Below are 26,464 nucleotides of genomic sequence, written 5' to 3'. Positions count from 1 at the left end.
TTAACCCTCTGTGTAAAGTTGCAGCCTCTGTCCCTGGCAGATTTCTAGCCCACCCACAGAACAGCCTGTCCCGTACTGCCCCAGTGAGTCTCAGAAACAAAACTTTTATCCTCCCCAGAGCCCTTAATCGCGAGGCGATGGTTTCGCACAGGGCAGGGTTCCTCTCCACAAGGCCCTTGGAGTCAAGAGGGTTGCCACCTACATGGGTCTCTTGGCTACGTGGGCACCTTGCACAGGGGAGGCGGGAAGGGGGCTGGCCTGGCACCCCTGTGGAGCTCCATGGGGGCAGTGGGAGCCTTGCACGATGCAGGCGGTGGAGTTCGTGGGATGACTACACGAGGGGGCCCCTCACATCAGCGGGGGTTGAGCCGAAGGAGGCTGGCCGTGCCAGTGGGAGCCTGGCACGAGGGGGCCTGGTGTCTCCTTGAGGTCAGTGGCGGCCTGGCACAAGGGCGTGCTGGGGTCAGTAGGGTCCCTCGGGGCAGCGGGAGCCTTGCCGGGCGGGGGTGGCAGGGCCCCAAGGGGACCAGTGGGGGCGCTGGGCGTCTTGCCCCTCAGGCCACAGGGGCCTGCTCCATTTTGGGAATCCCGTCCCTGCAATAGCCCCTGGGGCTGGGCCGCCCCCCACGCAGAGCCCGGGGCAGCACGAGCGGCCCTGCCGCTCCCCACTCACCAGCGCTGCCGCGGCCGCTGCGGGCATTAGGGCCCCGGGGGCGTCCCCCCGTCGAGCCAGGCCGGCCTGAGGCGGTGCTAGGCCTCGGTGTTACCCGGGTCTCCGGGGCAACCGAGGCGGAGGCGGAGCGGGGAGGCTGCCCCAGCGCTCGGGGCTGGGCTGCAGGCACCCGGCGGGCCGGGGGGGACAGGAGCGGCGCCACCGCGGCTTAGGGCTGCACCCCCGAGCGGCCCCAGCCCCGGCGCTGCGCTCGGGGTTGGGGGGGGGGGCCCGCAGCGGCCCTGGCTGGGGCTCGTTGCCCCCATGCCGGGGCCGGGGTCTTGCTCTTGAGACAGGCAAAGGTGAGCGCTAAACACGGTCACAGCCTCAGGGCTCACACTTTAGGGACCCCCCCCCCGGGCCCCCCCCTTTTGAGCCCCCCCCCCCCTCCATGGCCCCCGTTGGGATTTTAAACATTTCGGGGACACACTGGTGAACAAGGAACAAAAACGACAGCAAGAATCCCGGCGAGGGGATGGGCCCTGCTGATAAAACGTGGGAATTCAGGAGGGGTCATACCTGTAAAAAGTATAAGGTTTACACCGGGCACCGACTAGCCCCCTGCCCACAGTGCTCGGAGGTTGAATTCCTTCCACCCCACCTACCCTTGGGGTTGGGTGACCAGATGTCCCGAGTGTGTAGGGACAGTCCCGAGATTTGGGGCTTTTTTTTTTTTTAAATAGGGGCTCCTATTACCTCCCCCCCCCCATCCGGATTTTTCATCCTTGCTATCTGGTCACCCTACTTTGGGGAGGAGAGGGGAAAGAGGGCTGGTGTTTCACATTGTAAGGTTGTCAGGCCAGAACCCATCGCCTCCTAAGAATGGACCTTTGGTCTGACCCAGTATGGCCATCTAGTCCAGTATCCTGTCTTCTGCCAGGAGTACTTGTGGCACCTTAGAGACTAACAAATGTATTTGAGCATAAGCGTTTGTGGGCTACAGCCCACTTCATCGGATGTATAGAATGGAACATATAGTAAGGATAGATTACTTACACACACACACACACACACACCCCCACCCAACTCTAAGAGGCTAATTTAATGAAGAGAAAAAACTTTTGTAGTGATAATCAAGAGAGCCCATTACAGACAGTTTGACAAGAGGTGTGAAAATACTTAACAGGGAGAAATAGATTCTGTCTTCTGACAGTTGCCAATGCCAGGGGTCCCAGAGGGAATGAACAGACCAGGGAATCATCAAATGATCCATCCCCTGTCGCTCATTCCCAGCTTCTGGCAAACAGAAGCTAGGGACATCATCGCTGCCCATCCTGGGTAATAGCCATTGATGGACCTATCCTGCATGAATTTATCTAGTTCTTTTTTGAACCCTATATGTTTGTATAGCACCTAACCGCCTTTGGGCACCACCCTACTGTAAATAATAATCAGCTATCCACAACAGGGCTTGGGTGGACCTGACTCCTGCACAAGAACCCAACATCCTAGTGTAAACACAGCTTGTTTTCCATCCAGATCTCATCATCTATACCTGATTCTATAATACCCCTGTGGGCTAGGGGAAAGAGCTGTTTTAAAAACAAAAACAAACAAGCAAACACAACAACCACAGGTAACCTCTATGTGAGGAGGGATACAAAAATTAGACAAAGTTAACAATGAAAAAGACAACCTAAAAAAAACCCCACTAAGCGCCAAAGTCTGCCCCGATTACACTCCATGCAATCATTTTAACTTCAACAGTCAACTGCAGATCAGGGCAGAATCTGGTTCAAAATTGGATACAGAAAAAAAATCCCAGTAACTCTGCCTTACCTATTAAAAACAATACTTTCACAATCCAGAGAAGTACAAGTTCAAAGTAATTTTGAGTTTGTACATTGTGATCATACATGACACTGTTTAATCCACATTTTCTAAGAATTTTTTTAACCTAGATTCTATAATGTAAAGTAACTGGTTTAAAAGAAAAAAAAATTGTTCCTAAATTCTCTTGTCATTGTGACAGACATTTTTCTCATGTCAGTTTTGTAAACCACAATTTCTTAACTGAGAGCAACTCTTCTGGCAACACAATTAGAAAGCAGGATAACTTGTTCTGTAGAACAAGTCTGAGCAGACAGTGCCAGTAAATTTTTTATTTCTTTTGGAGGCACATCAGTTTCATTAAAAACACCATGGAATTTCTTACTTGGTTTACTAATACCTTTAAAAATATATTTTACATTTCCACTATTTTTATTTTTTGAATTTCTCAGTTCAAAGGAGGAAAAGTTGGTTTCACTTTTCCAAATTATACTGTCAGATGGTATTACGTATTCCTTTATATAAGCTATTTCCACTGAATTTTCTTAAGGACCAGTAGAAAAAGAACTCTTCTTAAACAAAACCAAATTTTTGGTTCTAAGTTGATTCAACTCTCTAGCTCATTCTTTCCCTTTTACAGCCATACTATTTCTTGATTGGAACATTAAAAAAAAATGATTACAATGAAGTCCAGTAATTTTACTCCTGCTAGAAAAAAAAACCAGAAGACTGCAGCTCAGCTCAGATCTGCTTGCTTTAATGCTGTGTCTGTGCTAGCCAAGAAGCTAATAGCAATAGCATTTAAGATAAGTTCTTGCTAGAAACATGCCTTACATGGAGTTTGAAAATTGAATTATGAAAACATATTCCCTTTGTGCTACAAACATCATCATCCAGAATGTTTTAGGAGATAAAAATGGCATAGAGATTAAAAAAGCACAGAGGCCTGCAGATAATGAAGGGAACAGGGAACAGATTTGGACAAAGAAGAAACTGTGGATTAAAAGAGTTTTACTGTATTACCTAGAAACCGATATCCACTTCTCACATCTTTCAGGACTTGTGATGGGTGTTGCAGCTAGCCAGCTGACATAATGGTGCAATACTCAAGCGTGCAGTATGCTGGTGAGGTTATAGCCACCACAGATGTATTCACCTATAAAGATCAGGTACGAAGCATAATTCTGTGTTTGGTTAACGAACTTTGTAACTTATGTAATACCAAAGAAAAATTCTGCAACCACTTTGTACAGATATTAAGAGGAACAGAACTCTTGTTTTACTACACATGCAGTCTTTCAGTATCTTGTATTGTACCCATTTGGTATATTACGATCCCAGGTATAAACAGGAGCAACTCCATTGGCTTCCGTGGCTGAGCACTTCCTTAAAGCAGGTCTGAATCGGACTCAGAATTCTTGACGTGCTTATATGTGGGGCTTATATAAAGTCAGAAAAATTGTATGATGTATACCTTTTTTCCTGTATATGCACAGCATAGCTTAAGATCTTGTTTCTTGGGCGGTGTTCTACTTCCTTTTGAGATTTAGTCATAATTCATTTTGACTTCTTGTCTCATTCTCCCATAGAAAATGTGACCCACTCACTAGTTCATACACTATACTGAACCATATCCAAGTGGCTGTTGTGGAACAAGAATGTTCACCCAAGCTTGATTTTGTTACCTTTTTTCTTGGCTATTGCGGCCTGGGGTCCCCAGGTTATTTCCCAAGTGAAGCTAGAGTAGTAGAGTCCCACTACTCCAATACTATGCAGAATGATTTAGTATAATCATCTTAATTAGCACACCTACCCAAAACAGAAACATAGCATATAAATGACAGTAACCTATGCTAATTAGGACAAAGATTTGACTGCTGATTGATATTCATTTGCTGTATTTCATTAATTTCTGTCTTTTAATCCGTTAACACATTTTAGATGCTTTCTTAAGGCACAACTGACTAATCTGACATAATAGATTTGGGAAGTGAACAGAGATTTTTTTTGCTAGCAAACACCCAAGTCATACGTGATAGTTGCTGGAAATAGGCAGACAGATAACTACCATCCATTGTTCAAAATAATTGAAACGCACTACCTTGGAGCTGCTCTCCCTGGCAAGTATCCAAATTAAATGGGTGTGCCATATATGATGTAGATTTAGTATATCTTACATCTGAGTCAACTCTGTCCATTTGCTAGCACCAACCCATAGCTGGTGTTTCCTTCAGCAACAGCCCTGAGGTGGTTTCTTTAATGACTCAATGCTGCTCCCAGTGGAAGAACTCCCACTGAGTCTTGCAGGGAGCAGGTTTCAGCCCTCTGTGCCTAGGTAATCTTTTGATATAGAGAAAGGGAATTATGATAGTCACCACAATAGGGCGGCGGGCGAGACTTGCTTATGATGCGGATTAAAAAAAAATTATATCAGGGTACAAACTAAGACAGTGTCAGACCCAAAACGCCAGTTTAGGAAGAAAATGACAAGACTATGCTGAAGGATTACTTTGTAGTCAAGAGACTCTGCCTTGAAACTTGGCACAAAGTAGCTTTACAGCCAAAGAAACAGATTATCCTCAAACAGTGTCTGCGTTTTTGGGGGGTAGTTTATAGACCCTGCAAAAGGGCAGTTCAAACTCTCTCATTTTTCCCAGAGATCATCTTCCTTTTCACGAAAGAGCAACAGAGCAAGCAACTAACTGACTGAGCTGGAATTTGAACCCGGGCTGCTCCTTCTTTAGACTTTAGCTTTAATCATTACTGCACACGTCCCTCCTCTTCCTCAATTTTAGTTTAGTAAGATATAGTGCTCCACCCTCGATTAGAAATTGCCAAAAATCAAGCTAGAATGGGCAAGGGGTAATTATCGTTTTAGAGACCTGGGTTGGAAAGGAAGGTACCCCCTTAAGGAAAAGGGTCAGGTTCAACAAGTTTCTCTCAATCACTTCATTGTAGCAACAATTTCTTACATTACTACTCCTTTGGAAACTAGCAGCAGAGGGTTTAAACTAAGGGCCAAAATCTGGACTTCAGGGGGCTTGCTCAGGTACAATACAGCAAGATTTGGCCCTTAGCATAAATAAAATAGCACCCATTCTATTATTCTCCATGTGAATGTGGAAAACTAGAAAGATTGAATCACAGACAAGGATTCCAAAAGTTGTGCCTTCTTAGAGCTGCATATGGACAGATGCTGTGATAAACAAATCAGAATGTGCTTGCAAACAGGAACATAGGGTACTGGGACAGCTTTTCCCTATAGGATATTTTAAAATCTTGTTCAAGTGGGTCTTCCCTACCAGAAACAAAAATGAGACAACTCCCTCCTCCATTCAACTCCAGAATAGAGGTCACTGAATAGTAGGCATTGCAAATCAGTGAAATATTATAAAAAGACTGATGTCTGACAAGGAGCAAGGCTCATTCCACTCTTGCTGGGGCCAGCTTCTGGGTACAGAGCATATGCTTCAGTAACACATCTATATGTAGCGTGATCTCTGAAGTGTCCTTCACATGTTTTCCAAACACCAAGCTGGCAGAAAAGCCTCTTTTCTAGATTTTTACTATTAGATAGAGTCTAGTGTAGCAAAGAGTGCCTGAAGGAGTTTGCAGCCAGCATCAAATTGTCCTGTGACAGGAGACATTTGTTAACCTTGCAAGTGTTACATAATTAAACTTAATATTGATCATGTTGTATTTGCATCATACATACTAGGGCATAGCATTGTCTTATACAGGCCAGCCACATTCTTTGATTGCATTCTGCCTTCTTAATGTCATATTCTCTGTCTTATATCACGTCACCACATTCATCAATGCAAATGGTTTCTTCTCAGCTGCATCACCAAACAGTGGAGACCATTACCAGGAAGAGGCACCAGAGGAACTGGCTGATTTTTGGCTTGCCAAATGTCAGAGCAAGTGCACTTAAGCATGCCAGAGACATAGGGATCAAGCTTGTGATTTGCACGTTGAGGACTTCTACTCTGTGAGTTCAGAAAAGTTTGTCTTCTGACCCATACAGGTATACCTCATATGGCATCACAGCTTGAGTGAGCATGCTTTTGTAATCTTTGTGGCCTTACTAAAAATCCAGAAGAGAAATCGTGTGCTTCAAAGATGCTGAAACTGCCATTTCCCAAGCTAGAATGGAAAGAAAACATTTTGCCCTACATTTCTTGCAGCCCCTGATTAGAGTATTTGCGTTGTTCCCATTTACAACACACACATACACACAAAACATTTATTTAGAAAAAGTCTCCAATTGCTCAGCATATTCAATGCTAACTTAGAACATTAAACATTTTTAAAGTGGCACAATGGAGTAGATGCCAACTGAATGAATTTACAAGTTAACCTTAAACACACACTCCCTTCACACTGGAACACCAAAAACCATCTTCTCCTCTATGGTTGTCAGTGCTTAGAAAGCTTCTCACTGGCATCATGAGTACTGCTGAAAGGATTAAACAAATCTGATGGTTCAAAATTGTCATTTCATTCAAGAGGTTTCACAGCATGACTGAAGTGTTACAAAATGCAGACTTACTTTCTTTAGTTATCTCAACTCCATTTTAATGGAAGTGGCGAAAGCCACACTGTTTGGTTTTTCTTACGTGGAAGAAGAGAAACTAAAAAAAAAAATTACCTTTCCTTTTCTACTTTTAAAATTATTGGTAAAAAAGACAACAATTTAGTGGCTTAAAAAAATATAGTGTAGAAAAAAGAACTACAAGAGAGGCATACAATGTACTATTTAATTTAAAACAAAAGTATAGATTTGATACTTGTGAAGATCATTTATTTCAGAGTATCAGATGCACTAGTGTTTAATTTTTAGTGGTATTTCATGAAAAGCCATGTCTTGGAATCATTCTGTCCTTCTGAAAAAGAGGTATATAGTCCAGCATTTCCTTGATCTTTTTGAAGCTTGTAGGAATTTGACTGCATTTGTACCCATAGATCAAGTATCTAGTAGTGTTTTCCCCTAGAAAGTCCACAGATTTTAGGTCGCTTCCTTGCTATCTGGTGCTTTATCTGGGACCTCATCATACTGGGGAGGAGGGGTCAATGGTTCTATTGTTATTTGACCTGAACTGTTTCTGTCTGGAAGGTTTATTCGGAATTCCTTTAGGTGCAGCTTATCAGACTTAATTCTCCGAACTTTCAGGGGTTTCAGTCGTTTGTTCAAGCGAGAGCTGTGTCTGCTTGGCTCACGCTGTATGTTCGAATCGACATCTGCGGTGGTTGAAGTTGGTGTATTTTCATCAATCCCAGTTAGAGATTCGTAAGAGGGCAGAGACATGCTGATCCTGGTGTTTCTGTCCAATTCTCTCGTCTCAGGATAGCCCTCGTTCATAACCTCCTCATAACTGGGAACGTAGTATCGTGATGGTGTCTCATCATCCTCTTCTTGACTGTAGGAGACAATTTTAATACTATCAATATGCTAAGCCATTTCAGCTGCATTTCTGGTCATTCAAATGTTGGGACCAGAAATACATGATGATACAATATAAATTTCTACAGCACATTTCATCCAAGGATCACAAAGTGCCTTACACACATTAGTTAAATCTCCAACATCCCTGTGAGCAAGGATTATCATCTGTATTTTACAGTTGGGAAACTGAGGCACGGAAATTGTGACTTGCCCCATATGTGAAATTCATTTCCAGGATGGGAATGCCTCCAGTAGTTCTGGTTCATGGTTCCCTGCTCTTATCACTGGGCCACAGTAATGTTTTAGGGTGTACAACTGAGTTCAAAGTATCCATATCAATGTAAAAATTAGGATTTTGGTGATGTCACACAGTAATAAGTCTTTCAGGTGATCATATGTTGGGTTCTTATAACAATGATTGGACTCAGAAGTTAGAAGTGGAAAAGATCTGTTTAGGACATCTAGTTAACCCTCTCTCGCTCTCTGCTAAATTTTCTGGAGAAATCTGTAGGTGTAAACTGATTACTTTTGATCTATCACATGGCTTTGTGTACACTGAAAAAGACAGCAAAGACACTTTACGCATTGCTTTATGTAGTCTAGTCTAGTGTGTCATTGAAATAAGCAGGCTAAGAACATGAGTATGCATTTCTCCCCCTTCCCCCATCTTTAGTTATTTTCCAGATACAAAAGTTCCAATCTGCTTGCAAGTCTGTGACTGTGTGGTGGGAACGGGGGAATACTAACAGCCAGGACTCACTGCAATTGACAATTCACTTTACCCATCTAAAAATCACATTTGTAAAGCCTTTCACAATCCTCAGATGAGAAATGCTATGTGCAACTGCCAAGTGTTCGAATTTAAAATTCTTCTGCAACTAACATTCAGTCAACTGTTAAATGTTACACCATCCCACCCAAGCTAAAAAAAAAATAAAATAAAAATCAAGGAAGGAACAGAAAGGAGGAGTTACAGTTGCATCTTTACATTGTTTAAGTACCAGACTGGAAATGCCAGTTTTTCTTTCCTTTGTGAAACTGACTATAGCACCATTATTTTGATGTTAAGGTGCCTTTTCTCTGCCCTATGACTAACGAGTTACAGTTCAGGCATCTTGCATTAATTATTCCTTGTTTCTCCATTCCATTCCCCACAAAGAGGGATATCAGAATAGTGATTCTCTTCCAAGAGACAGGTGAAGAATTACCCTAACATCTCTCCTTACCAGCTGTACCACTCAATTGGAATTAATTTAGAGGGACATACCTTAATTAGAAAGGCATTAAATGAAGGTATAATCATGTAAACCTGGTTATTTTTTCTTTTTCTTTTTTTTTTGGGGGGGGGGGGGAGAGGGGAGGAAGAGGTAAGGGAGAGGCATTATGTTAGATACTGTGCCAATCTATAACAAGGGTATCTACATGTAGTCTGTGTAAGTACACAGTCTGCATTTTATTAGCATTAGTACGTTTCCCTTCACATAACTGGTTACAGCACAAGAGCTTTCTCTGCAGATTCTGTCATTCTATAACTACCTTAGGGTTTTCTATAACTCCCATCATGGTACTTTCTAATTAAATGAAGCTGGAGAGTTGCCACCCCATACTCTCTTGTTACATATTTCATATGAAAAACCTCTTCCCTCCTTCAGAGGGAGTGAAATTTATCTAGTGATGCCCTGTTGTCCACTCCCAGCTTCTAGCAGTCCTTTTTCAGAGGGAAAGAGCAATGTTTTGGGGACAGGATACAGTCAGAATCAAACACCATCGCAGTTTACGCACTGCCAGGCTAGGTCACTGAATTCCCTGTGATGTTGAGTCAGTGTTAGTAAACTGTTTATTTAAGATGTTCTTGTAACAGAGACATTCTTTGCTCAGTATTTATTGGAGTTTCCCTACCTTCAATGGATGTAAAAGTTTGTTTCATTTCTCTGCGGCTCTTGTACATACTTTCATAAATGCTGTTGAAAGGCTGTTTTGTAACTTTACAGAATTACTGGACTTAACAAACCACAGCAGAAAGAGAGATACCACATTACCCTGTAGCAATAGCACACTCCTTTTCACTTCTCTGCCGTCTAGAAGCCCTGCCTGGCTCACAAAAAGGGATTTTGTCTCCTCTACAATTATACCAGTGGGGTCTTGGTTTTAAGATGCACACCCATAGCATTTTTACACTAGAGAAGCAAACAATCTCCTAAAGCTTTGTATATAGGATGTATCCTATTTGTTCTAAACATGGGTCCATCCAGTGAAGTACTTTGTTTCCAGTGGTGGTCAACTGCTTATACTTCTGAGGAAGATGAACATTTATCATTCACTTAGCACATTATACTATGATATTTATAGAGGGATAAACTCCTTCCTGACCTCTAAGGCAATCAACTCATGCACAGAAGCACAGAATCATAGAAATGTAGGATTTGAAGGGATCTCAAGAGGTCATCTACTCCAGCCACTTGTGCTGAGGCAGGACCAAGTATACTTAGTCCATGCCTGACAAGAATCTGTCTAATCTGTTCAGAAAACCTCCAATGATGGGGATTCCACAACCTCCCTTGGAAGCCTGTTCCAGTGTTTAACTATCCTTAAGTTTTTCCTAATATCTAACCTAAATCTCCCTTGCTGCAGATAAAGCTCATTACTTCTTGTCCTACCTTCAGTGGACATGGAGAACAATTGATCATTGTCCTCTCACTAACAGTCTTCAAATATGTTAAGGGCTGTTATCAAGTCCTACCTCAGTCTTCTTTTCTCAAGACATGCCCAGTTTGTTTGTTTTTAAACCTTTCCTCATACACCAGGTTTTCTAAACCTTGTATCACATTTTTGAAGCTTCAGACTTAAGAACATGAGAATGGTCATAGTGGGTGACACCTATGGTCCATCTAGCCGAGATTCCGGTCTTCCAGCAGTGGCCGGTGCCAGATGCTTCAGCGGCAGTGAACAGAACATGGCAATTTATCAAGTGATCCATGCCCTGTCATCCAGTCCCAGCTTCTATCAGTCAAAAGTTTAGGAACACCCAGAGCATGGAGTGGTGTCCCTGACCATCTTAATTAATAGCCATTGATTGACCTATCCTCCATGAACTTACCTAATACTTTTTCAAACCCAGTTATAGTTTTGGCCTTTACAGCATTCCTTGGCAACTAGTTTGATAGGTTGACTGTGTGTTGTGTGAAAAAGTACTTCCTTATGTTGGTTTTAAACCAACTGCCTATTAATTTCATTGGGTGACCCCTGGTTCATGTGTTATGTGAAGGGGTAAATAACACTTCCTTATTCACTTTCTCCATACCAGTCACAATTTTATAGATCTCCATCATATCCCCCCTCAGTCGTCTCTTTTCCAAACTGAACAGTATCAGTTTTTTTAATCCTTCCTCATATGGAAGCTGTTTCATACCATAATCACATTTGTTGTTCTTTTCTGTACTTTTTCCAATTTTGATATATCTTTTTTGAGATGGGGGGACCAGAACTTCATGCAGCATATAATGTGTGGGCATACCATGGTTTTATATAATGATATTATGATATTTTTACTTCCCTAATGATTCCTAACATTCTGTTAGCTTTTTTGATTGCCACTGCTCATTGAGCAAATGTTTTTAGAGAACTATCCTTGATGACACCAAGATCTCTTTCTTGAGTGGTAACAGCAAATTTAGACCCCATCATTTTATATGTATAGATGGGATTATCTTTTCCAAAGTGCATTACTTTGCATCTATCAACATTGAATTTCATCTGTCATTTTGTTGCTGAGTCACCCAGTTTTGAGCAATTCCTTTGTAACTCTTCATAGTCTGTTTTGGACTTAACTATCCTAAGTAATTTTGTATCATCTACAAACTTTGCCACCTCATCATGGTTTACCCTTTTTTCAAGATCACTTATAAATAAATGGAACAGAACTGGTCCCAGCACAGATCCTTGGGAGACCCCGCTATTTACCTCTCCACTGTGAAAACTGACAATTTGTTCCTACCCTGTTTTTTTTTAAACTATTAAGCAGTTACTGATCCATGGAAGGATCTTCCTTCTTATCCCATGACTTCTGACTATGCTTAAGAGTCTTTGGTCAGGGATGTTGTCAAAGGCTTTCTGAAAGTCCAAGTACATTATATCCACTGGATCACCCTTGTCTACATGATTATGGACACGCTCAAAGAATTCTAATAGATTGGGGAGGCATGAATGCCCTTTACAAAAGCCGTGTTGACTCTTTCCCAATACGTTGTGTTTATCGGTGTCTGATAACTCTGTTCTTTATTAGAGTTTCAACCAAATTTGCCTGGTACTGAAAGTAGGTTTACTGGCCTGTAATTGCCAGGATCACAAATTTAAAAATTTTAAAAATTGGCATTACATTAGCTATCCTTTAGTCATCTGGAACAGAACCAGATTTAAGTGATAGGTTACATACCACAGTTAGCAGTTCTGCAATTACACATTTGAGTTCCTTCAGAACTCATCTGGTCCTGGTGACTTGTTACTGTTTAATTTATCAATTTTTTTTTCAACACCTCCTCTATTGACATCTCAATCTGGGACAGTTCCTCAGATGTGTCACCTAAAAAGAATGGCTCAGATGTGGGAATCTCCCTCACATCCTCTGCAGTGAAGACAGAGGCAAATAATTTATTTAGCTTCTCCACAACTGCTTTCTCTTGCTTGTGTGCTCCTTTAGCACCTCAATCATCCAGTGACCCCACCGATTCTTTGTCAGGCTTCCTGCTTCTGAGGTACTTAAATTTTTTCTGTTTTTGTGTCTTTTGCTGGTTGCTCGTCAAAATATTTTTTGGCCTCCCTAATTATACTTTTACACTTGACTTGCCAGAGTTTATATTCCTTGACGCCTGTAATTGAACATGTGGTACGACTGATCTTAACACTAAATTTCTAAATGGGATTGATTTTTTTTTTTTTTTAAAAGAACACCTTTTAATTTTACCTGTACACCAGACCCAGCACCCTTTTACTGAAAGACTTACCTGTCCTCCTGATGTCGAGGTTCAGCAGATGTTCCTTGCTGGATCCTAGCAACATCCTCATTTTGTCTTTTCTTCTTTCTGTCCCGGACATTCAGACAAATGGAGAGCAACAGCAGCAACACTCCAGCCCCAACCAATACATAAGCCACCGAAAAGGTCTTACTCTTCAATATTCCTCCACCCTCATGCTCTGGATTGCTACTATTTCCAACAGGTGAATGAGGCTTATCAGTATTGCCAAATCCTGGGACCAGGTTCCAGACTGCCATTATGATCCCAAGGACAAGCATTCCTAACCCTATAGCAGTCAGGGCATAGTAAGATCCATTTGACCTGGACTGAGCCATCATACCCAGTGCTAGATCACTAGATAATAAGCAGAGTCAGCTTATAGCATGCCACTTCCAAAAAAAAACACCTGTGTGTAAAATCCAAGCTTCGCACTTTTATGAATCCACCCAAATGCTTGAGTTTAGAGAGAAATCTGGAAAATGAAAAAGAATAGCAATTAGTACATGTGACTTATATAATGAGCTACAATTACGGTGAACAAGAAGGTCACTTGGCATCATTTTGTTCTATCAACCTTAATATTGGAATTAAAGCACATTTTTATGACCATGCAGAGTAAGTCAAGGGCTAATATAATGGCCAAATTACTGGCCATTCTGGTTATGCATGGGAAGAGAGTATTCCCAGGCTTTCTGTTCCATGCTGCTTTTCTGGTGTGAGGTGTGAAAGGGAGATCCTGGCCATTTGCCAAAGTTGCCCTCTGTCCCCCCCAAGTTCTTCAAAAACAGGAGGTATTGAAGCGTCCTTCTGGCCAAATTCCAACTTGAGTGGTTACAGTCTGTCTAAATGCAATTCACCCTATAGTTTCAACTGGAGAATTTCTCTCTTCCCTTGCTATGTGGTTTAAACACCACACAAGGGAACCAGAATTCCTAGGTTATAATCCTACCTTTAACAGGGACACTTTTCTGTTGCACTAAGGAACCCGCATCAGAGCTACCCAGAAATCACCTACTACAGGACAGGCCCAACAAGGACAATAACAGAACACCACTGGCCATCACATACAGCCCCCAGCTAAAACCTCTCCAGCGCATTATCCATGACCTACAACCTATCCTGGAAAATGATCCCTCACTCTCACAGACCTTGGGAGGCAGGCCAGTCCTTGCTTACAGACAACCCCCCAACCTGAAGCAAATACTCACCAGCAACTACACACCACACCACAGAAACACCAACCCAGGAACCTATCCCTGTAGCAAACCTCGTTGCCTACTCTGTCCCCATATCTACTCTGGCAACAGCATCAGAGGACCCAACCACATCAGCCACACCATCAGGGGCTCATTCACCTGCACATCCACTAATGTCATATATGCCATCATGTGCCAGCAATGCCCCTCTGCCATGTACATTGGCCAAACCGGACAGTCCCTCCGCAAAAGAATAAATGGACACAAATCGGACATCAGGAATGGTAACATACACAAGCCAGTAAGTGAACACTTCAATCTCCCTGGTCATTCTATCACAGATTTAAAAGTCACTGTCATTGAACAAAAAAACTTCAGGAACAGACTTCAAAGAGAAACAGCAGAACTAAAATTCATTTGCAAATTCAACACCATTAATCTGGGCTTGAATAGGGATTGGGAGTGGCTGGCTCACTACAGAAGCAGCTTTTCCTCTCCTGGAATTGACACCTCCTCATCTATTATTGGGAGTGGACTACATCCACCCTGATTGAATTGGCCTTGTCAACACTGATTCTCCACTTGTGAAGTAACTCCCTGCTCTCCATGTGTCAGTATATAATGCCTGCATCTGTAACTTTCACTCTATGCATCCGAAGAAGTGAGGTTTTTACTCAGGAAAGCTTATGCCCAAATAAATCTGTTAGTCTTTAAGGTGCCACCAGACTCTTTGTTGTTTTTGTAGATACAGACTAACACGGCTACCCCCTGATACTTGTAAAACAATCTAGGAGATCCATTATGAATTACTGAATTTTGCCAATTAGTATGTAAACAACAAAGGATATTGCATTACAAAACATACTTTGTTGATTTGGTTTCGTTTTAACACTAGTAAACATAGTAGTGCAGCCTGTAAAAATAATGAAGTCTTAGTATTATGAAACCTCACTTCAGAATTTTACTATGAAGTCTTTGCTGATATAAAGGAAGGACTTGCGTGCAGTAACACTTAGCAGAGTTTCACTGACATTATTGCTGTATTTTGGTGTGGTTTTCATGCTTTACGTACATACTTCCCGAGCTGAAATGCTGTGGTTAGTGTTAATTTTTACCTTAGTCCAGGCATACGGAGTATCATTGTGCAATGCTAATTACACTATCAAATTTTTCACCTGTATCATGACGACTTTGTTGCTTATTAAGAATCTGGAGCAGTGCTTAATTTGTAATGAAAGATGAGCCAAGGCTCAAGCAAATTTTTTACGTTCATAACTGATGCAGCCCAGAGGTGCCAGGGCTATGAACTGCCAAGCCTAGAGGTGCCAGGGATCAGCCCTGGCAAGCCCTGGCACAAATTAAGCACTAACCTGGAGGAAACTGACCGTACAGGTTAGCTGAAGCATCATAACATTAGAATGCTGAGCAATTGCTTCAGAATTCCTCTCCACCTCCCCCAAACCAATCATGTTGGAACATGAGATTTCTCTTAAATGCCAGTTGTAATCTCTTCCAAATGTGCCTCAGATACTCAGTTTCTAGTGTGTCTGATTTTCACAAATTGTTATGGAGATGAACTGTTTGCTGGGTATTGGCTGCCAGATAATTCATCCATTGACACCTGCAGTCACCTTCCCTGATGCCACGTGCTATTGCAACAGTGCTGAGAGTCCCAGTAACGTAGCAGATTATACCAAGCAGTAATGTGGCTTTAAGGTCAACACAGAGAAATCTGAACAGCACTTGGACTCAAACAAGGCTTTGGGTCATATTAAAAACTAGCTGCAGTCTCTCTTGTGGGGTCAGCCCCACACATCACTCTGGGGTCGGAGCCTCTGCATATGGTTACTAGTAGCATTTAATAGGGACTAAGGTCTGGTGGAAAGCTGCACACGGGCAATTCTATATTTAATTCCACATTCTGTCATCCTTGAAAAATGGGTTCCCAACGCAGCTGTCTGAAGCTCTTTGAGGCCAGGGTTTTTTTTTTTAAACCAGGAACTCCACCTGTGCAACTCTCTGCCATTTATGATCATTTGCAGAGTTTTGTTCTGCATTCTGCTCCTCGGCTTTACGTTGCAGAGCCCTGCGAGATACTGAATCCCATTACACTGTCGAGCATATCATGGAAAGCTCTTGGAAGGAATATGAACTTTTGATTACAATTTTACGGCATGCAGGAAATCTACTACATCAAGTATTTAAGCACTGTAGAAATCAGGAGAGCATCTTATATTAATCTTGGTACAAGCTATACAAATTATGAAAGATAACTGGATACGCTTTGGTTAAAAAAAAAAAAAAAAAAAAAAAAAAGTGAGCTAGGTCCTGGTGACGTCCTAAAATCTGAAAGGTAAGAATTGCAGCCAGTAGTGGAATCTATATAAAGGTATCTTGGACCTCTGTAGCAGAGTTCCTAGCATTCTACAGTGGGGACTAGATAAACTTTGCAACAGATTTTGTTTGGAATGTTCCACCTTTAATTTGCTGCCAAGAAAAGCATCACAACTGCACAAATATGGATTCATTTTCTATTCTTCCCGCTCCTCTATTTTTCCATGGTTATTTATGTTGGATGGGACGTCATGAATATATGGTACTTGGGTATTTAGCACTGTAGAATGCTTATTTTTATCATTTGCCCGATACGTTTTATCACTGACTTACAATTCAGCTATATTTAGTATTGTGTTTTCTTGGTTAGATTAAGAGAAAGGCTAGTTCTTGTGTCCTTTAAACTGCAGAACAGTGGTAGATAGAATCATAGAATGTCAGGAATCTCAGGAGGTCATCTCAAAGCAGGACCAATCCCCAGACAGAGTTTTGCCCCAGATCCCTAAATGGCCCCCTCAAGGATGGAACTCACAATCCTGGGTTTAGCAGGCCAATGCTCAAACCACTGAGCTATGATCCAGTTACTTGAGGGAACAGACCCACACTGGCCAGGTGGGAAAGAGCAGTGGACTGTTGACAGAGGGCATAATACCACAGAGAATCGGACTTCAGATTTTCATGGCGATCCTACATTCTGATGCTTTGTAACAATTAACATCTAGTCCGGACGAAGGACAGATTTCTCTAACCACTCCGAGTTGGAGGATTGATCCCAAGTCAATCTAGATAGTATCTAGCAGAGAAAGAGAAATCACTGAACCAGTCTAAATAGAAGACCGTTGCTTCTGCCAAGTGCATTGGCCAATTAAGTTTGTAGGAAAGTCATCACTAGTGTCCAAATGAAAAACAGTTTGATTATTTTGTATTTCTTTATGGAACAAAGATAAAATAATGAATACTGCAGTAGATGGGAATTCCGTAAGTGCTGAATCCAAGTTCTCTCCAATGAAAATGTCAGTAACGAGAGCAAGTAAACAAAATTTGAAAGTATTTATACTAAGTAGAAAATTTGTTACCCCAGGTCCAGGATTTCCTTTCCTGGGACTGACCTCTCCTCTCAGTCTGAGCCATATACACTGTAGGCTCCCTTCCAACATGCGTGCACTGCTTTAGGTTCAGACTTCTCTGTTGCTAAACTCTTCACTCTTGCTAAACAGTTTAGTTACTAAACATGGATCGTGTTGCAAGTGGAGAATGAATTCTGCAGTTATGGCAACAATGGCAGAGCTATATATGATGTACATACCACATTCTCTTTTGGTATCTATTACACACAGGATATGGGCCTAGAGGCTGCATGGTTCTTAATGAGGCAACTTCCTACTTGTGAAATGAAAACGTATGTAAAAATTCGGTAAAATCTTTTCATTGAAAAATAAAGCCAGGCCAAGCCAGGCTTGTGCTTATCAAGGGTTGTTCTACTGATACAAAGGTCAGTTTTAGCAAAGCCATTTGAGTAAGAAGAGAGCAAACCCAAAAATCCCAACTTCAAGAAAATGTGTCGTTATAAAACAATTCTCAGCTCTACCCATCTTTAACCAAGTTCCGTTGTTCTCTTTAAATCTACTCAAAATGGATTTTCAAATCAATTCCCATAGCAACCATGCAGAGGATCATATCTGCCGACTTTTCAATCCAAGCTCTTGAAGGTGAAGTTCACAAGAAAATTCTGGGGGGTCTCTGCTGTAACCATACAATCAAATATTTGGGCAAGGGTTTTCAAATGTAAAATAAATAAAAAAAATCAGATTTTATGGATGATGCCACAACTCAAGGAATAACATAGCCCAATTCAAATTGCATCTTTTAGGTGACTGGCCCAGTATCACAAAAATAATGTATGTATATGTAAATAAGCTAAAACACAACACATGTCAGGGGCCAGGAACAAAGAGAATGCAAATTAAGGAGGTAAAGTCCACTAACAAAGAAGACTGTTTAGGTCTTAACTGTTGGGAAGGCCTTGAAGCTGTCAGTTAAATATATGGCTGCAGTAAAAAGAGAGTCAGACCAGATGCTGGAATGAACAAACAGAGAGGATACAAAGTAAAGTTTTCTCCCTGTAACTGCCTGTTAGGTACAGCTCTTCTACTAGTCTATTACAGTGCATGCAATAACTTTGCCACTGATATGTTTCTTTTCAGTTGCTCTAGATAAGGTATATAATATTTCAAAAGGGGTTAACTCTTTAAGTGCTGTGTCTGTATGTGTATTGCTCGGTCGTGCAGAGTTCCTGAATTTCAATTTGTGAATTTACTGAATTCTGTAAGTTAAAAAAAGCCTGATGTATCATACAGCTTATTTTATTCATTTGCTACTGCTGCAGCTAAACACAACAGTTCTTTGCTACATTTTATGGAGCCCAAGCTTTCTGTGATGAACATTGATGCATCTGGATGCTACTGAAAGTCATTCACCTTATCTTGTAGATTTGTTTAAAACTTCCCTGATCTTTTCCTCTTCCCACTCCTGTCTTTAATAAAGACGCACCAAAAAGCACATATGGCAAATTAAATCCCAGTTCCTGGTATCTCTAACCTTTCACACCCAATGGATGGAGCCAGAAAGTTGTCGCTATCTGGTATTTCTTTGCCATTTAAACTAGCCCTCGTTCGTCAGTAACTTCCAATTTAACAGTTGGTGGCTGCTTACATTCCCGTGTTGAAATTTAACGTCTGTCCCTTGAAACATGTTATAGCCATGTCCTGTAGTACGGTGTGTAGATGTTTATCGGAACTACAGCAGACCCTTGCTAACCAGCATGCATAGAAATAGAGCTCTCTCCTGCTCTTGGCAAATTAACAGGAGAATCCTGTACCAAAGGTTTACATTATTAAGACTTCTTCCTCTCCTTCATTACTATAAATTTACCAGTTCCTTATGAAATGTAAAATTAAACTATTACCAAAAGACAAGAAAGGACATTTTGTCAGACATTATCTTTGAGATGTTTATTTGACCACTTACTAAATTTGCATAATGCTATCCTGTGTGGTTCTCCCTGTTATAGACCTGATCCATAGCCCACTGAAGGCATCAGAAAGATCCCCATTGACTTCAGGGAGCTCTGGCTCAGGCCCTATATGGACAAGATGGCAGCATTCTACCGGCATTGTTTAGCTCCTTCGTAAGAGCGGGTGATTAATTTTATTTTACTCTATTAGGAATACTCAGCACAGTAGTTTCCAGCTTCTTCCATACCATGACTCCATATTATAACACCCAAACGTTTCGCACCTCCATCCCATAAATTTGGGATTACCCTTCGTCTAAATGTAAAGAAAGGGATGGTGGCAGCCCCCAGCTGCGAACCCACAAGTGGCAGAAATCAAAATTGTAATGGTCTTTGTTCTATTTCACCTTCCCTCCCCAAACTTATTTTAAGACACATTAATTTAATGTTCCTTAAAGTGAGCTGAAAGCACTGCCTTGAGACACGGCTGACATGGGTACGCACTGAGCAAGCCTTAGCTACCTCCTTCTCTCCCACCTCAGGATAATAATGCACAGGACAGTGGTTCCTTTGACTTGTTCCCCTCTTATTGTGCCACCATAAAGAGTAAGAAACTATTTCTCAGACAGAAGGTAAAGTTTCCAAAAGCATTATGTACTTAAGTTTCTCATCTCCCATTTTCGGAAGTGATTTCAGCACCTAAATCTCACAGAAAGTCAATGGAATTTAGGCTCCTAAACTACTTGGGTGCTTTTTGCAGTGTTGTAGCTGTTTTGGTCCCAGGATATTAGAGAGACAAGGTGGGTGAGGTCATATCTTTTATTGGACCAACTTCTGTTGATGAAAGAGACAAGCTTTCGAGTTTACACAGGAACTCTTCTTCAGGTCTGGGAAAGGTGCTTTTGAAAGTTTTATCCAGAGTCCTTTGAGTGTTAAAATGCAGTTGGGAACTGGGTAAATTAAACTAGGATTTTATTTTATTTTTTAAATATTCCACTTTTTAATTGAATTTCCCTCCTCTTCCTCTTTGTAAGATGACAAACCTCTTCTCCTCTGCTTGGGACATCAGCAGTTAGTGCTGCCCCCATCTGTTTAAGAAACATCTGCTTCAAATTACAGGCCAGCCTGGCTGGACTAGCAGCTCCAACGACTTGCTGGAAGGGCAGAGCCAGCATCAAAGGGGTTGCAGCCTCAAGAAGTACTCCTGGCACCTTATAGGCTGGTTTCTACCTAGCCACTTGACTCTTTCCTTTCACTTCCAATCCCATGGTGGTGGTGAGTGCTCAACTCCAATTTAGTCCTAAATTGGGCCTTAAGAGACTCACCCTCACTTTGTTTATTGTTTAAAAAGGTAAAGGGAGTTCTGTGTCTCCAATTCCACTTTAATGAGGAATTGCCCTGCCCCCCACCTCACAATTAATCATGCTTCCATGAGATGGGTTGAGTCCCTGCATTTAGATCCAGCTTTGCCTCTGCCTCACACACACCTGCCGTTATCGCATTTCCAGGACTGTCAATGATTTACACTAGAAACACTAAATCACCAAACTAGAATTGCTGTTACCAGAAAGGTTGTTTATGCTGGAGAAGTTATTTCTCCCTACCCCCACGTAGAGCTGTAAACCAGGTTTTTCTTGTGCTCCTCATTTTTTACCCCATGACCAAGCATAAAAGAGGATCATGATGGCAAAGTTCTTCCTGAAGGTGACAATATCAAATGGAGATGGAGAGATTACTGTGCCAATCTGTATGCCTCATCAGATCCACTTACAATAGATGATAGACTATTGAATAGGGCGATAGAAAGGAGAGCCGTCAATCCGGCATGAGTAAGCAATGCATGCTATTACAAAAACGAAGGCCAGGAAAGCACCAGGGTAGCGTACCAGCAGAATTGCTATAAGTGATTGGTGACACCAGTATTGTTCTTGTGGAAAATTTGCAACCCCAAGTGGATGCATAGAAAATCGACCAGGAAACTGGGAGAAAGTCATCCTTCTGCCCTTATCAAAGAAAGGGGATATAAAAACAATTACTACCCAATTGTACCATCTCCCGGATATTGCACACAAGTAAAGTGCTGCTCTACATAATTCAGGATCACATGAAGAAAATGATAGAAGCAGAACTACTGGTTCCAGAGAGGGACAAAGCACACAGGATCAAATCGTAAATATCGTCTCGTATCACTGAAAAGTGCAAGGAGTATAATCACCCACTGATTGTGTGTTTCAATGACTACTCCAAAGCGTTTGATACCCTCCAACATGATAGTCTCTGGAAGATACTGGCAGACGTGGGGATTCGGAAGCATCTCGCTTGAACTCATTGCAAGGCTCCACTGTCAACAACAGACCGCAGTGCAGTGGTTTTCCACTGGCAAGGGTGAGAGACAAGGGTGCATTCTGTCCAAGTCTTTTCAATGTGTGTGCAGAATTTATTATGAGACAAGCCCTGGAAGATTTTCATAAAGTGGAAGGAGCTGGGATTTCAATTGGTGGACACGTCTTAATCAACCTCAAATATGCTGATAATACAACACTCTTTGCTGTAACTATTGATGCACTACAACAAAAGTTGGAATCTATAGAAAGTTAGCGAGAAATATGGAGTATTCCTGAATGTGGCAAAAACAAAATGCACATATGTTGACAAATGAATAACAATAGGATGCAAGGGGGTATCACAATTAAAGTTCACACTGTAGAGGCAGTAGATTCATTTAATTTTCTGGGATCATATATATCCAACCAAGGAGGATACTCCAAAGAAATCAGAAGATGACTAGGGATGAGTCATTTTGCCCCGGCCTCCCTTACAGATGTATAGAAAAACTGTGGCATCTCAAATGAACAAAAGTTCATCAGGTGAAAAGCTTAATTTTTTCCACAGCAACTTATGGATGTGAATGCTGAGAAACTAATGCCACTGACAAGAAAAAAAACCTGAAACCTTTGATATGTGATGCTGGCAAAGACTCCTGCACATTTCCCAGATAGAAAAGATGACAAACACTTGTTAGAAATATTATTGGAGAGCAGTGGACTCTGCTCTTGGAAAGCAATACGTTGGAACTTATGTACTTTGGTCACATCAAGTGTAGTGATGGAAATAACTTAAGAGAATGGACAGAATGGCGTCAGGTCATCATACTAGGGGATGACTAGTGACAGGGGCGGCTCTATGTTTTTGCCGCCCCAAGCACGGCAGTCAGGTGGCCTTCAGCGGCATGCCTGCAGGCGGTCTGTGGTCACGCGGATTCGGCGACGTTTCTACGGGTGATCTGCCGGTCCTGCGGCTTCGGCATACCCACTGCCGAATTGCTGCCAGAACCGCGGGACCGGCGGACCTCCCACAGGCACGCCGCCTGACTGCTGCCCTCACACCGACCGGCAGGCCGCCCCCCGCAGCTTGCCGCCCCAGGCACCGCTTGCTGTGCTGGTGCCGCCCCTGACTAGTGAGGAAATGGATAGATGGTGTGCAGCAGATCACAGGGAGGGGTCAGCTGCTAAGAGTGCAAAGTCAGCGATGGATTGAGAAGGCTTCTGAAAATTCTGCTGGGATGTCCCCAGTATTCAGATATGAATTAATAGATCGGACGTACTCACTCATTTTGGGCTCTTGCTGGCACGCTGGATCCCACATTCAGGTGACAGCAGGTTTGTTCTCTCTCTTTCCCCCATTATAAAACTACAGTTTTCCTATGTGAATCTCTCTCTCTCTCTCTCTCTCACACACACACACACACACACACACACACACACACCCCTGTTTAAATAATTAGGTAAGCCAACAGCTAAAGAGGGGAAGCCACTTCTGTTTTGTGTTCCTTTAAAGTGCTCAGTGTGGTCCCCTGGAGCATAGGAGTTTAAGCCTTCCTCAAAGATGCTTTAACGATCAATTGAAATGAAAGGATTTAAGAAGCCTCAGCCACATGAGATCTGGATGGATAACTGCACCTCTTTTAGGAAAATGATAATATGCTGGTCAGTCTGCAAAGGACACCGAGCAGGGGTCAAGTAGAGAATTCCAACCCAAAGGCAGCCACAGATACCACCTTTGGCATGTGTGGGAAAGAACACAGCTTCTTTGGAACTTGGAGCTTTTTTAGAGGAATCATGCTGGCTGGTGCACTTATGCAGTCAGTGAGCTCTTTAGAGATCACTGCCCACAACAATTCACCTCTAGGGGCATCGGAGAATTCCTCCACCTGCCCCCTCCCAACAAACTTTGGATTGATTTGTTTCCCCATTACATTGCTCTCCTCCCACGTTTTCAGAAATATCAACAATCTGAGTCATGAGATAGCCGTAGATGAGTCCACAGTTAAGGGAAAAGGTAAAATCCCTGACGCAGCCATGATGCGTAACAAGCCTATTAAATTAAGCTTGAGGGCTATTTCACCCTCCTACGTGAAATCAGGGTAGCGTATAGCATGCATTCAGAATTGCAGGGGTACACATCATTTGAAATCCTATGTTGCAAACTAGAATATGGGGTTCTACTGGAAGTCACAAAGCAAAGAAGGGTTTCAGAGTAGCAGACGTGTTAGTCTGTATCCGCAAAAAGAACAGGAGTACTTGTGGCATCTTAGAGACTAACAAATTTATTTGAGCATAAGGTTTCATGGGCTAAAACCCACTTCATCGGATGCATGCAGTGGAAAATACAGTAGGAAGATACACACACACACACACACACACACACACACAGAGAGAGAGAGAGAGAACATGAAGCAATGGGTGTTACCATACACACTGTAATGAGAGTGATCAGTTAAGTTGAGCTATTACCAGCTGGAGAGAAAAAAAAAAAAAACTTTTTGTAGCGGTAATCAAAATGGCCCATTTCCAGCAGTTGACAAGGCGGTGTGAGGAACTGTAGGGGGGAAAAATAAACATGGGGAAATAGTTTTACTTTGTGTAATGACCCATCCACTCCCTGTCTTTATTCAAGCCTAATTTAATGGTGTCAAGTTTGCAAATTAATTCCAATTCAGCAGTCTCTCGTTGGAGTCTGTTTTTGAAGTTTTTTTGTTGTAATATTGCGACTTTTAGGTCTGTAATTGAGCGACCAGGCAGATTGAAGTGTTCTCCAACTGGTTTTTGAATGTTATAATTCTTGATGTCTGCTTTGTGTCCATTTATTCTTTTGCATAGAGACTGTCCGGTTTGGCCGATGTACATGGCAGAGGGGCATTGTTGGTACATGATGGCATATATCACATGGGTAGATGTGCAGGTGAACAAGCCTCTAATAGTGTGGCTGATGTGATTAGGTCCTATGATGGTATCCCCTGAATAGATATGTGGACAGAGTTGGCAACGGGCTTTGTTGCAAGGATAGGTTCCTGGGTTAGTGTTTTTGGTGTGTGGTTGCTGGTAAGTATTTGCTTTAGGTTTGGGGGCTGTCTGTAAGCAAGGACTGGCCTGTCTCCCAAGATCTGTGAGAGTGATGGATCGTCCTTCAGGATAGGTTATAGATCCTCGATGCTGCGCTGGAGAGGTTTTAGTTGGGGGCTGAAGGTGACTGCTAGTGGAGTTCTGTTACTTTCTTTGTTGGGCCTGTCCTGTAGTAGGTGACTTCTGGGCACTCTTCTGGCTCTGTCAATCTGTTTCTTCACTTCACCAGGTAGGTATTGTAGTTGTAAGAATGTTGATAGACAAACATCTACAAGATCTCTATCAAGCGTTCTTACGACTACAATACCCTAAACCTCTCCAGCGAATCATCAAGGATGAAGTGGGTTTTAGCCCATGAAAGCTTATGCTCAAATAAATTTGTTAGTCTCTAAGGTGCCACAAGTACTCCTGTTCTTAAAGCAGAGATGGAGTCTACCCATCAGACCACTGAATTAAATTAGGCATTCCCGGACATGAAGGACAAATCTGCCATTGATGCTAGTAAATGAGGAATCTAAGCTAAGATGCCAGGTATAATCCCCCCCCGCCCCGAATTGCTGAAGATAAGCCCATCATTTGCTGCAACAACAAATTGTACTTACTGTAGTTTGCACAATTTATGACTAATCCAGTTTAAAAGAAGACAGTTATAGCCTGGCAGAAATGGGGGGGAGGGGGAATTGGTCGTCTATGCTTTCTGCTACCACCGTGGTCAGACTTCCCGTTAGCCTGCACACTACAGATTTAAGCACTCTGTAACTACAGTGGCCCCTTTAGGCCATTGATGAATTTGAACCTTGAGGATGCAATAAATAAAAAAAGGTATACCAGAACCTAGGTAGATAAATTTTACAAACTTTAAAATGTTGGCCAGAAAGATAATGCCACTGTAATGCACTGCTTGGGCATGCTTTGGGAATGGATTGCCATTTAGAAAGTTAAATTACTGTGGTTTACAAGTACAACACTGCCAGATAGCTGCTCTGAAGTTTGAGTGAGTCATTCTCTAAACAGAAAAATAACAAAATTGTATTTTCTTTTTGTTGCCAAGAGCAAGTGTCTCAGATTCAAAGCAACTGTGCCTGTACTTCCCCCTCAGGAATCCCTCGAGGGCACCCACTTAACAGTTTCCAGCTCCCAGCAGTCACGTCCCTTGGACAGAGACCCACATCTCACTCCCTTCGGAGTGGGGGTTTTAAGTTTTGCACAGTTCAATGAGTTTACACAGTGATATCCAGAGCAAGTCCAACTGCCTAAACAAGCCAGTGCCTGCATTTTGCTTTCTATTCAAAGGCTGTGACTAGTGTATTTCCTGCAGTTATAAAAGTCACCACACAGCTCCTTCTAAGCAAGCACATTTATTCCTAAGGTAAAATCATTACAGAGAAATATATTGAAACAATAAAAGAACCTACACACATGGTAAAACGCTTACCAGAGGACTCCCCCAGCTGTAACAGTGCTCTAGTGGATTTTAGTCCTTCAGAACCCATACTGGGTTTTCTCTGTGATTATAAAGTATCAGGGGGTAGCCGTGTTAGTCTGTATCTACAAAAACAACAAAGAGTCTGGTGGCACC

At 42.2% G+C, this 26,464-nt stretch overlaps 2 protein-coding genes across 5 annotated transcripts in view; both read right to left on the bottom strand.

Moving 5' to 3' along the window:
- FHAD1 (forkhead associated phosphopeptide binding domain 1) overlaps positions 1 to 765 on the bottom strand; it is a 56,525-nt gene extending 55,760 nt beyond the window's left edge. For all 4 annotated transcript variants that reach the window (XM_034753342.1, XM_034753344.1, XM_034753345.1 and 1 more), the window contains exon 1: positions 674 to 765. The gene's annotated coding sequence lies outside the window, so the exon portion shown is untranslated. The remainder of the gene's footprint in view (positions 1 to 673) is intronic.
- A 5,949-nt stretch (positions 766 to 6,714) lies between these two features.
- The window catches only part of TMEM51 (transmembrane protein 51), a 36,674-nt gene continuing 16,924 nt past the window's right edge, over positions 6,715 to 26,464 (bottom strand). Inside the window, exons 2-3 of the mRNA XM_034753302.1 lie at positions 12,929 to 13,412; positions 6,715 to 7,902 (exon numbers count right to left, since the gene is read on the bottom strand). Of these exons, the coding sequence (XP_034609193.1) occupies positions 7,491 to 7,902; positions 12,929 to 13,278 (762 nt within the window). The 5' untranslated portion in view covers positions 13,279 to 13,412 and the 3' untranslated portion in view covers positions 6,715 to 7,490. The remainder of the gene's footprint in view (positions 7,903 to 12,928; positions 13,413 to 26,464) is intronic.

Source organism: Trachemys scripta, chromosome 19, assembly GCF_013100865.1.
Source record: "Trachemys scripta elegans isolate TJP31775 chromosome 19, CAS_Tse_1.0, whole genome shotgun sequence".
Taxonomy (NCBI): domain Eukaryota; kingdom Metazoa; phylum Chordata; order Testudines; family Emydidae; genus Trachemys; species Trachemys scripta.
The sequence above is the reverse complement of the archived record's forward strand: the minus strand, read 5'-3'. Positions and strand labels throughout refer to the sequence as shown.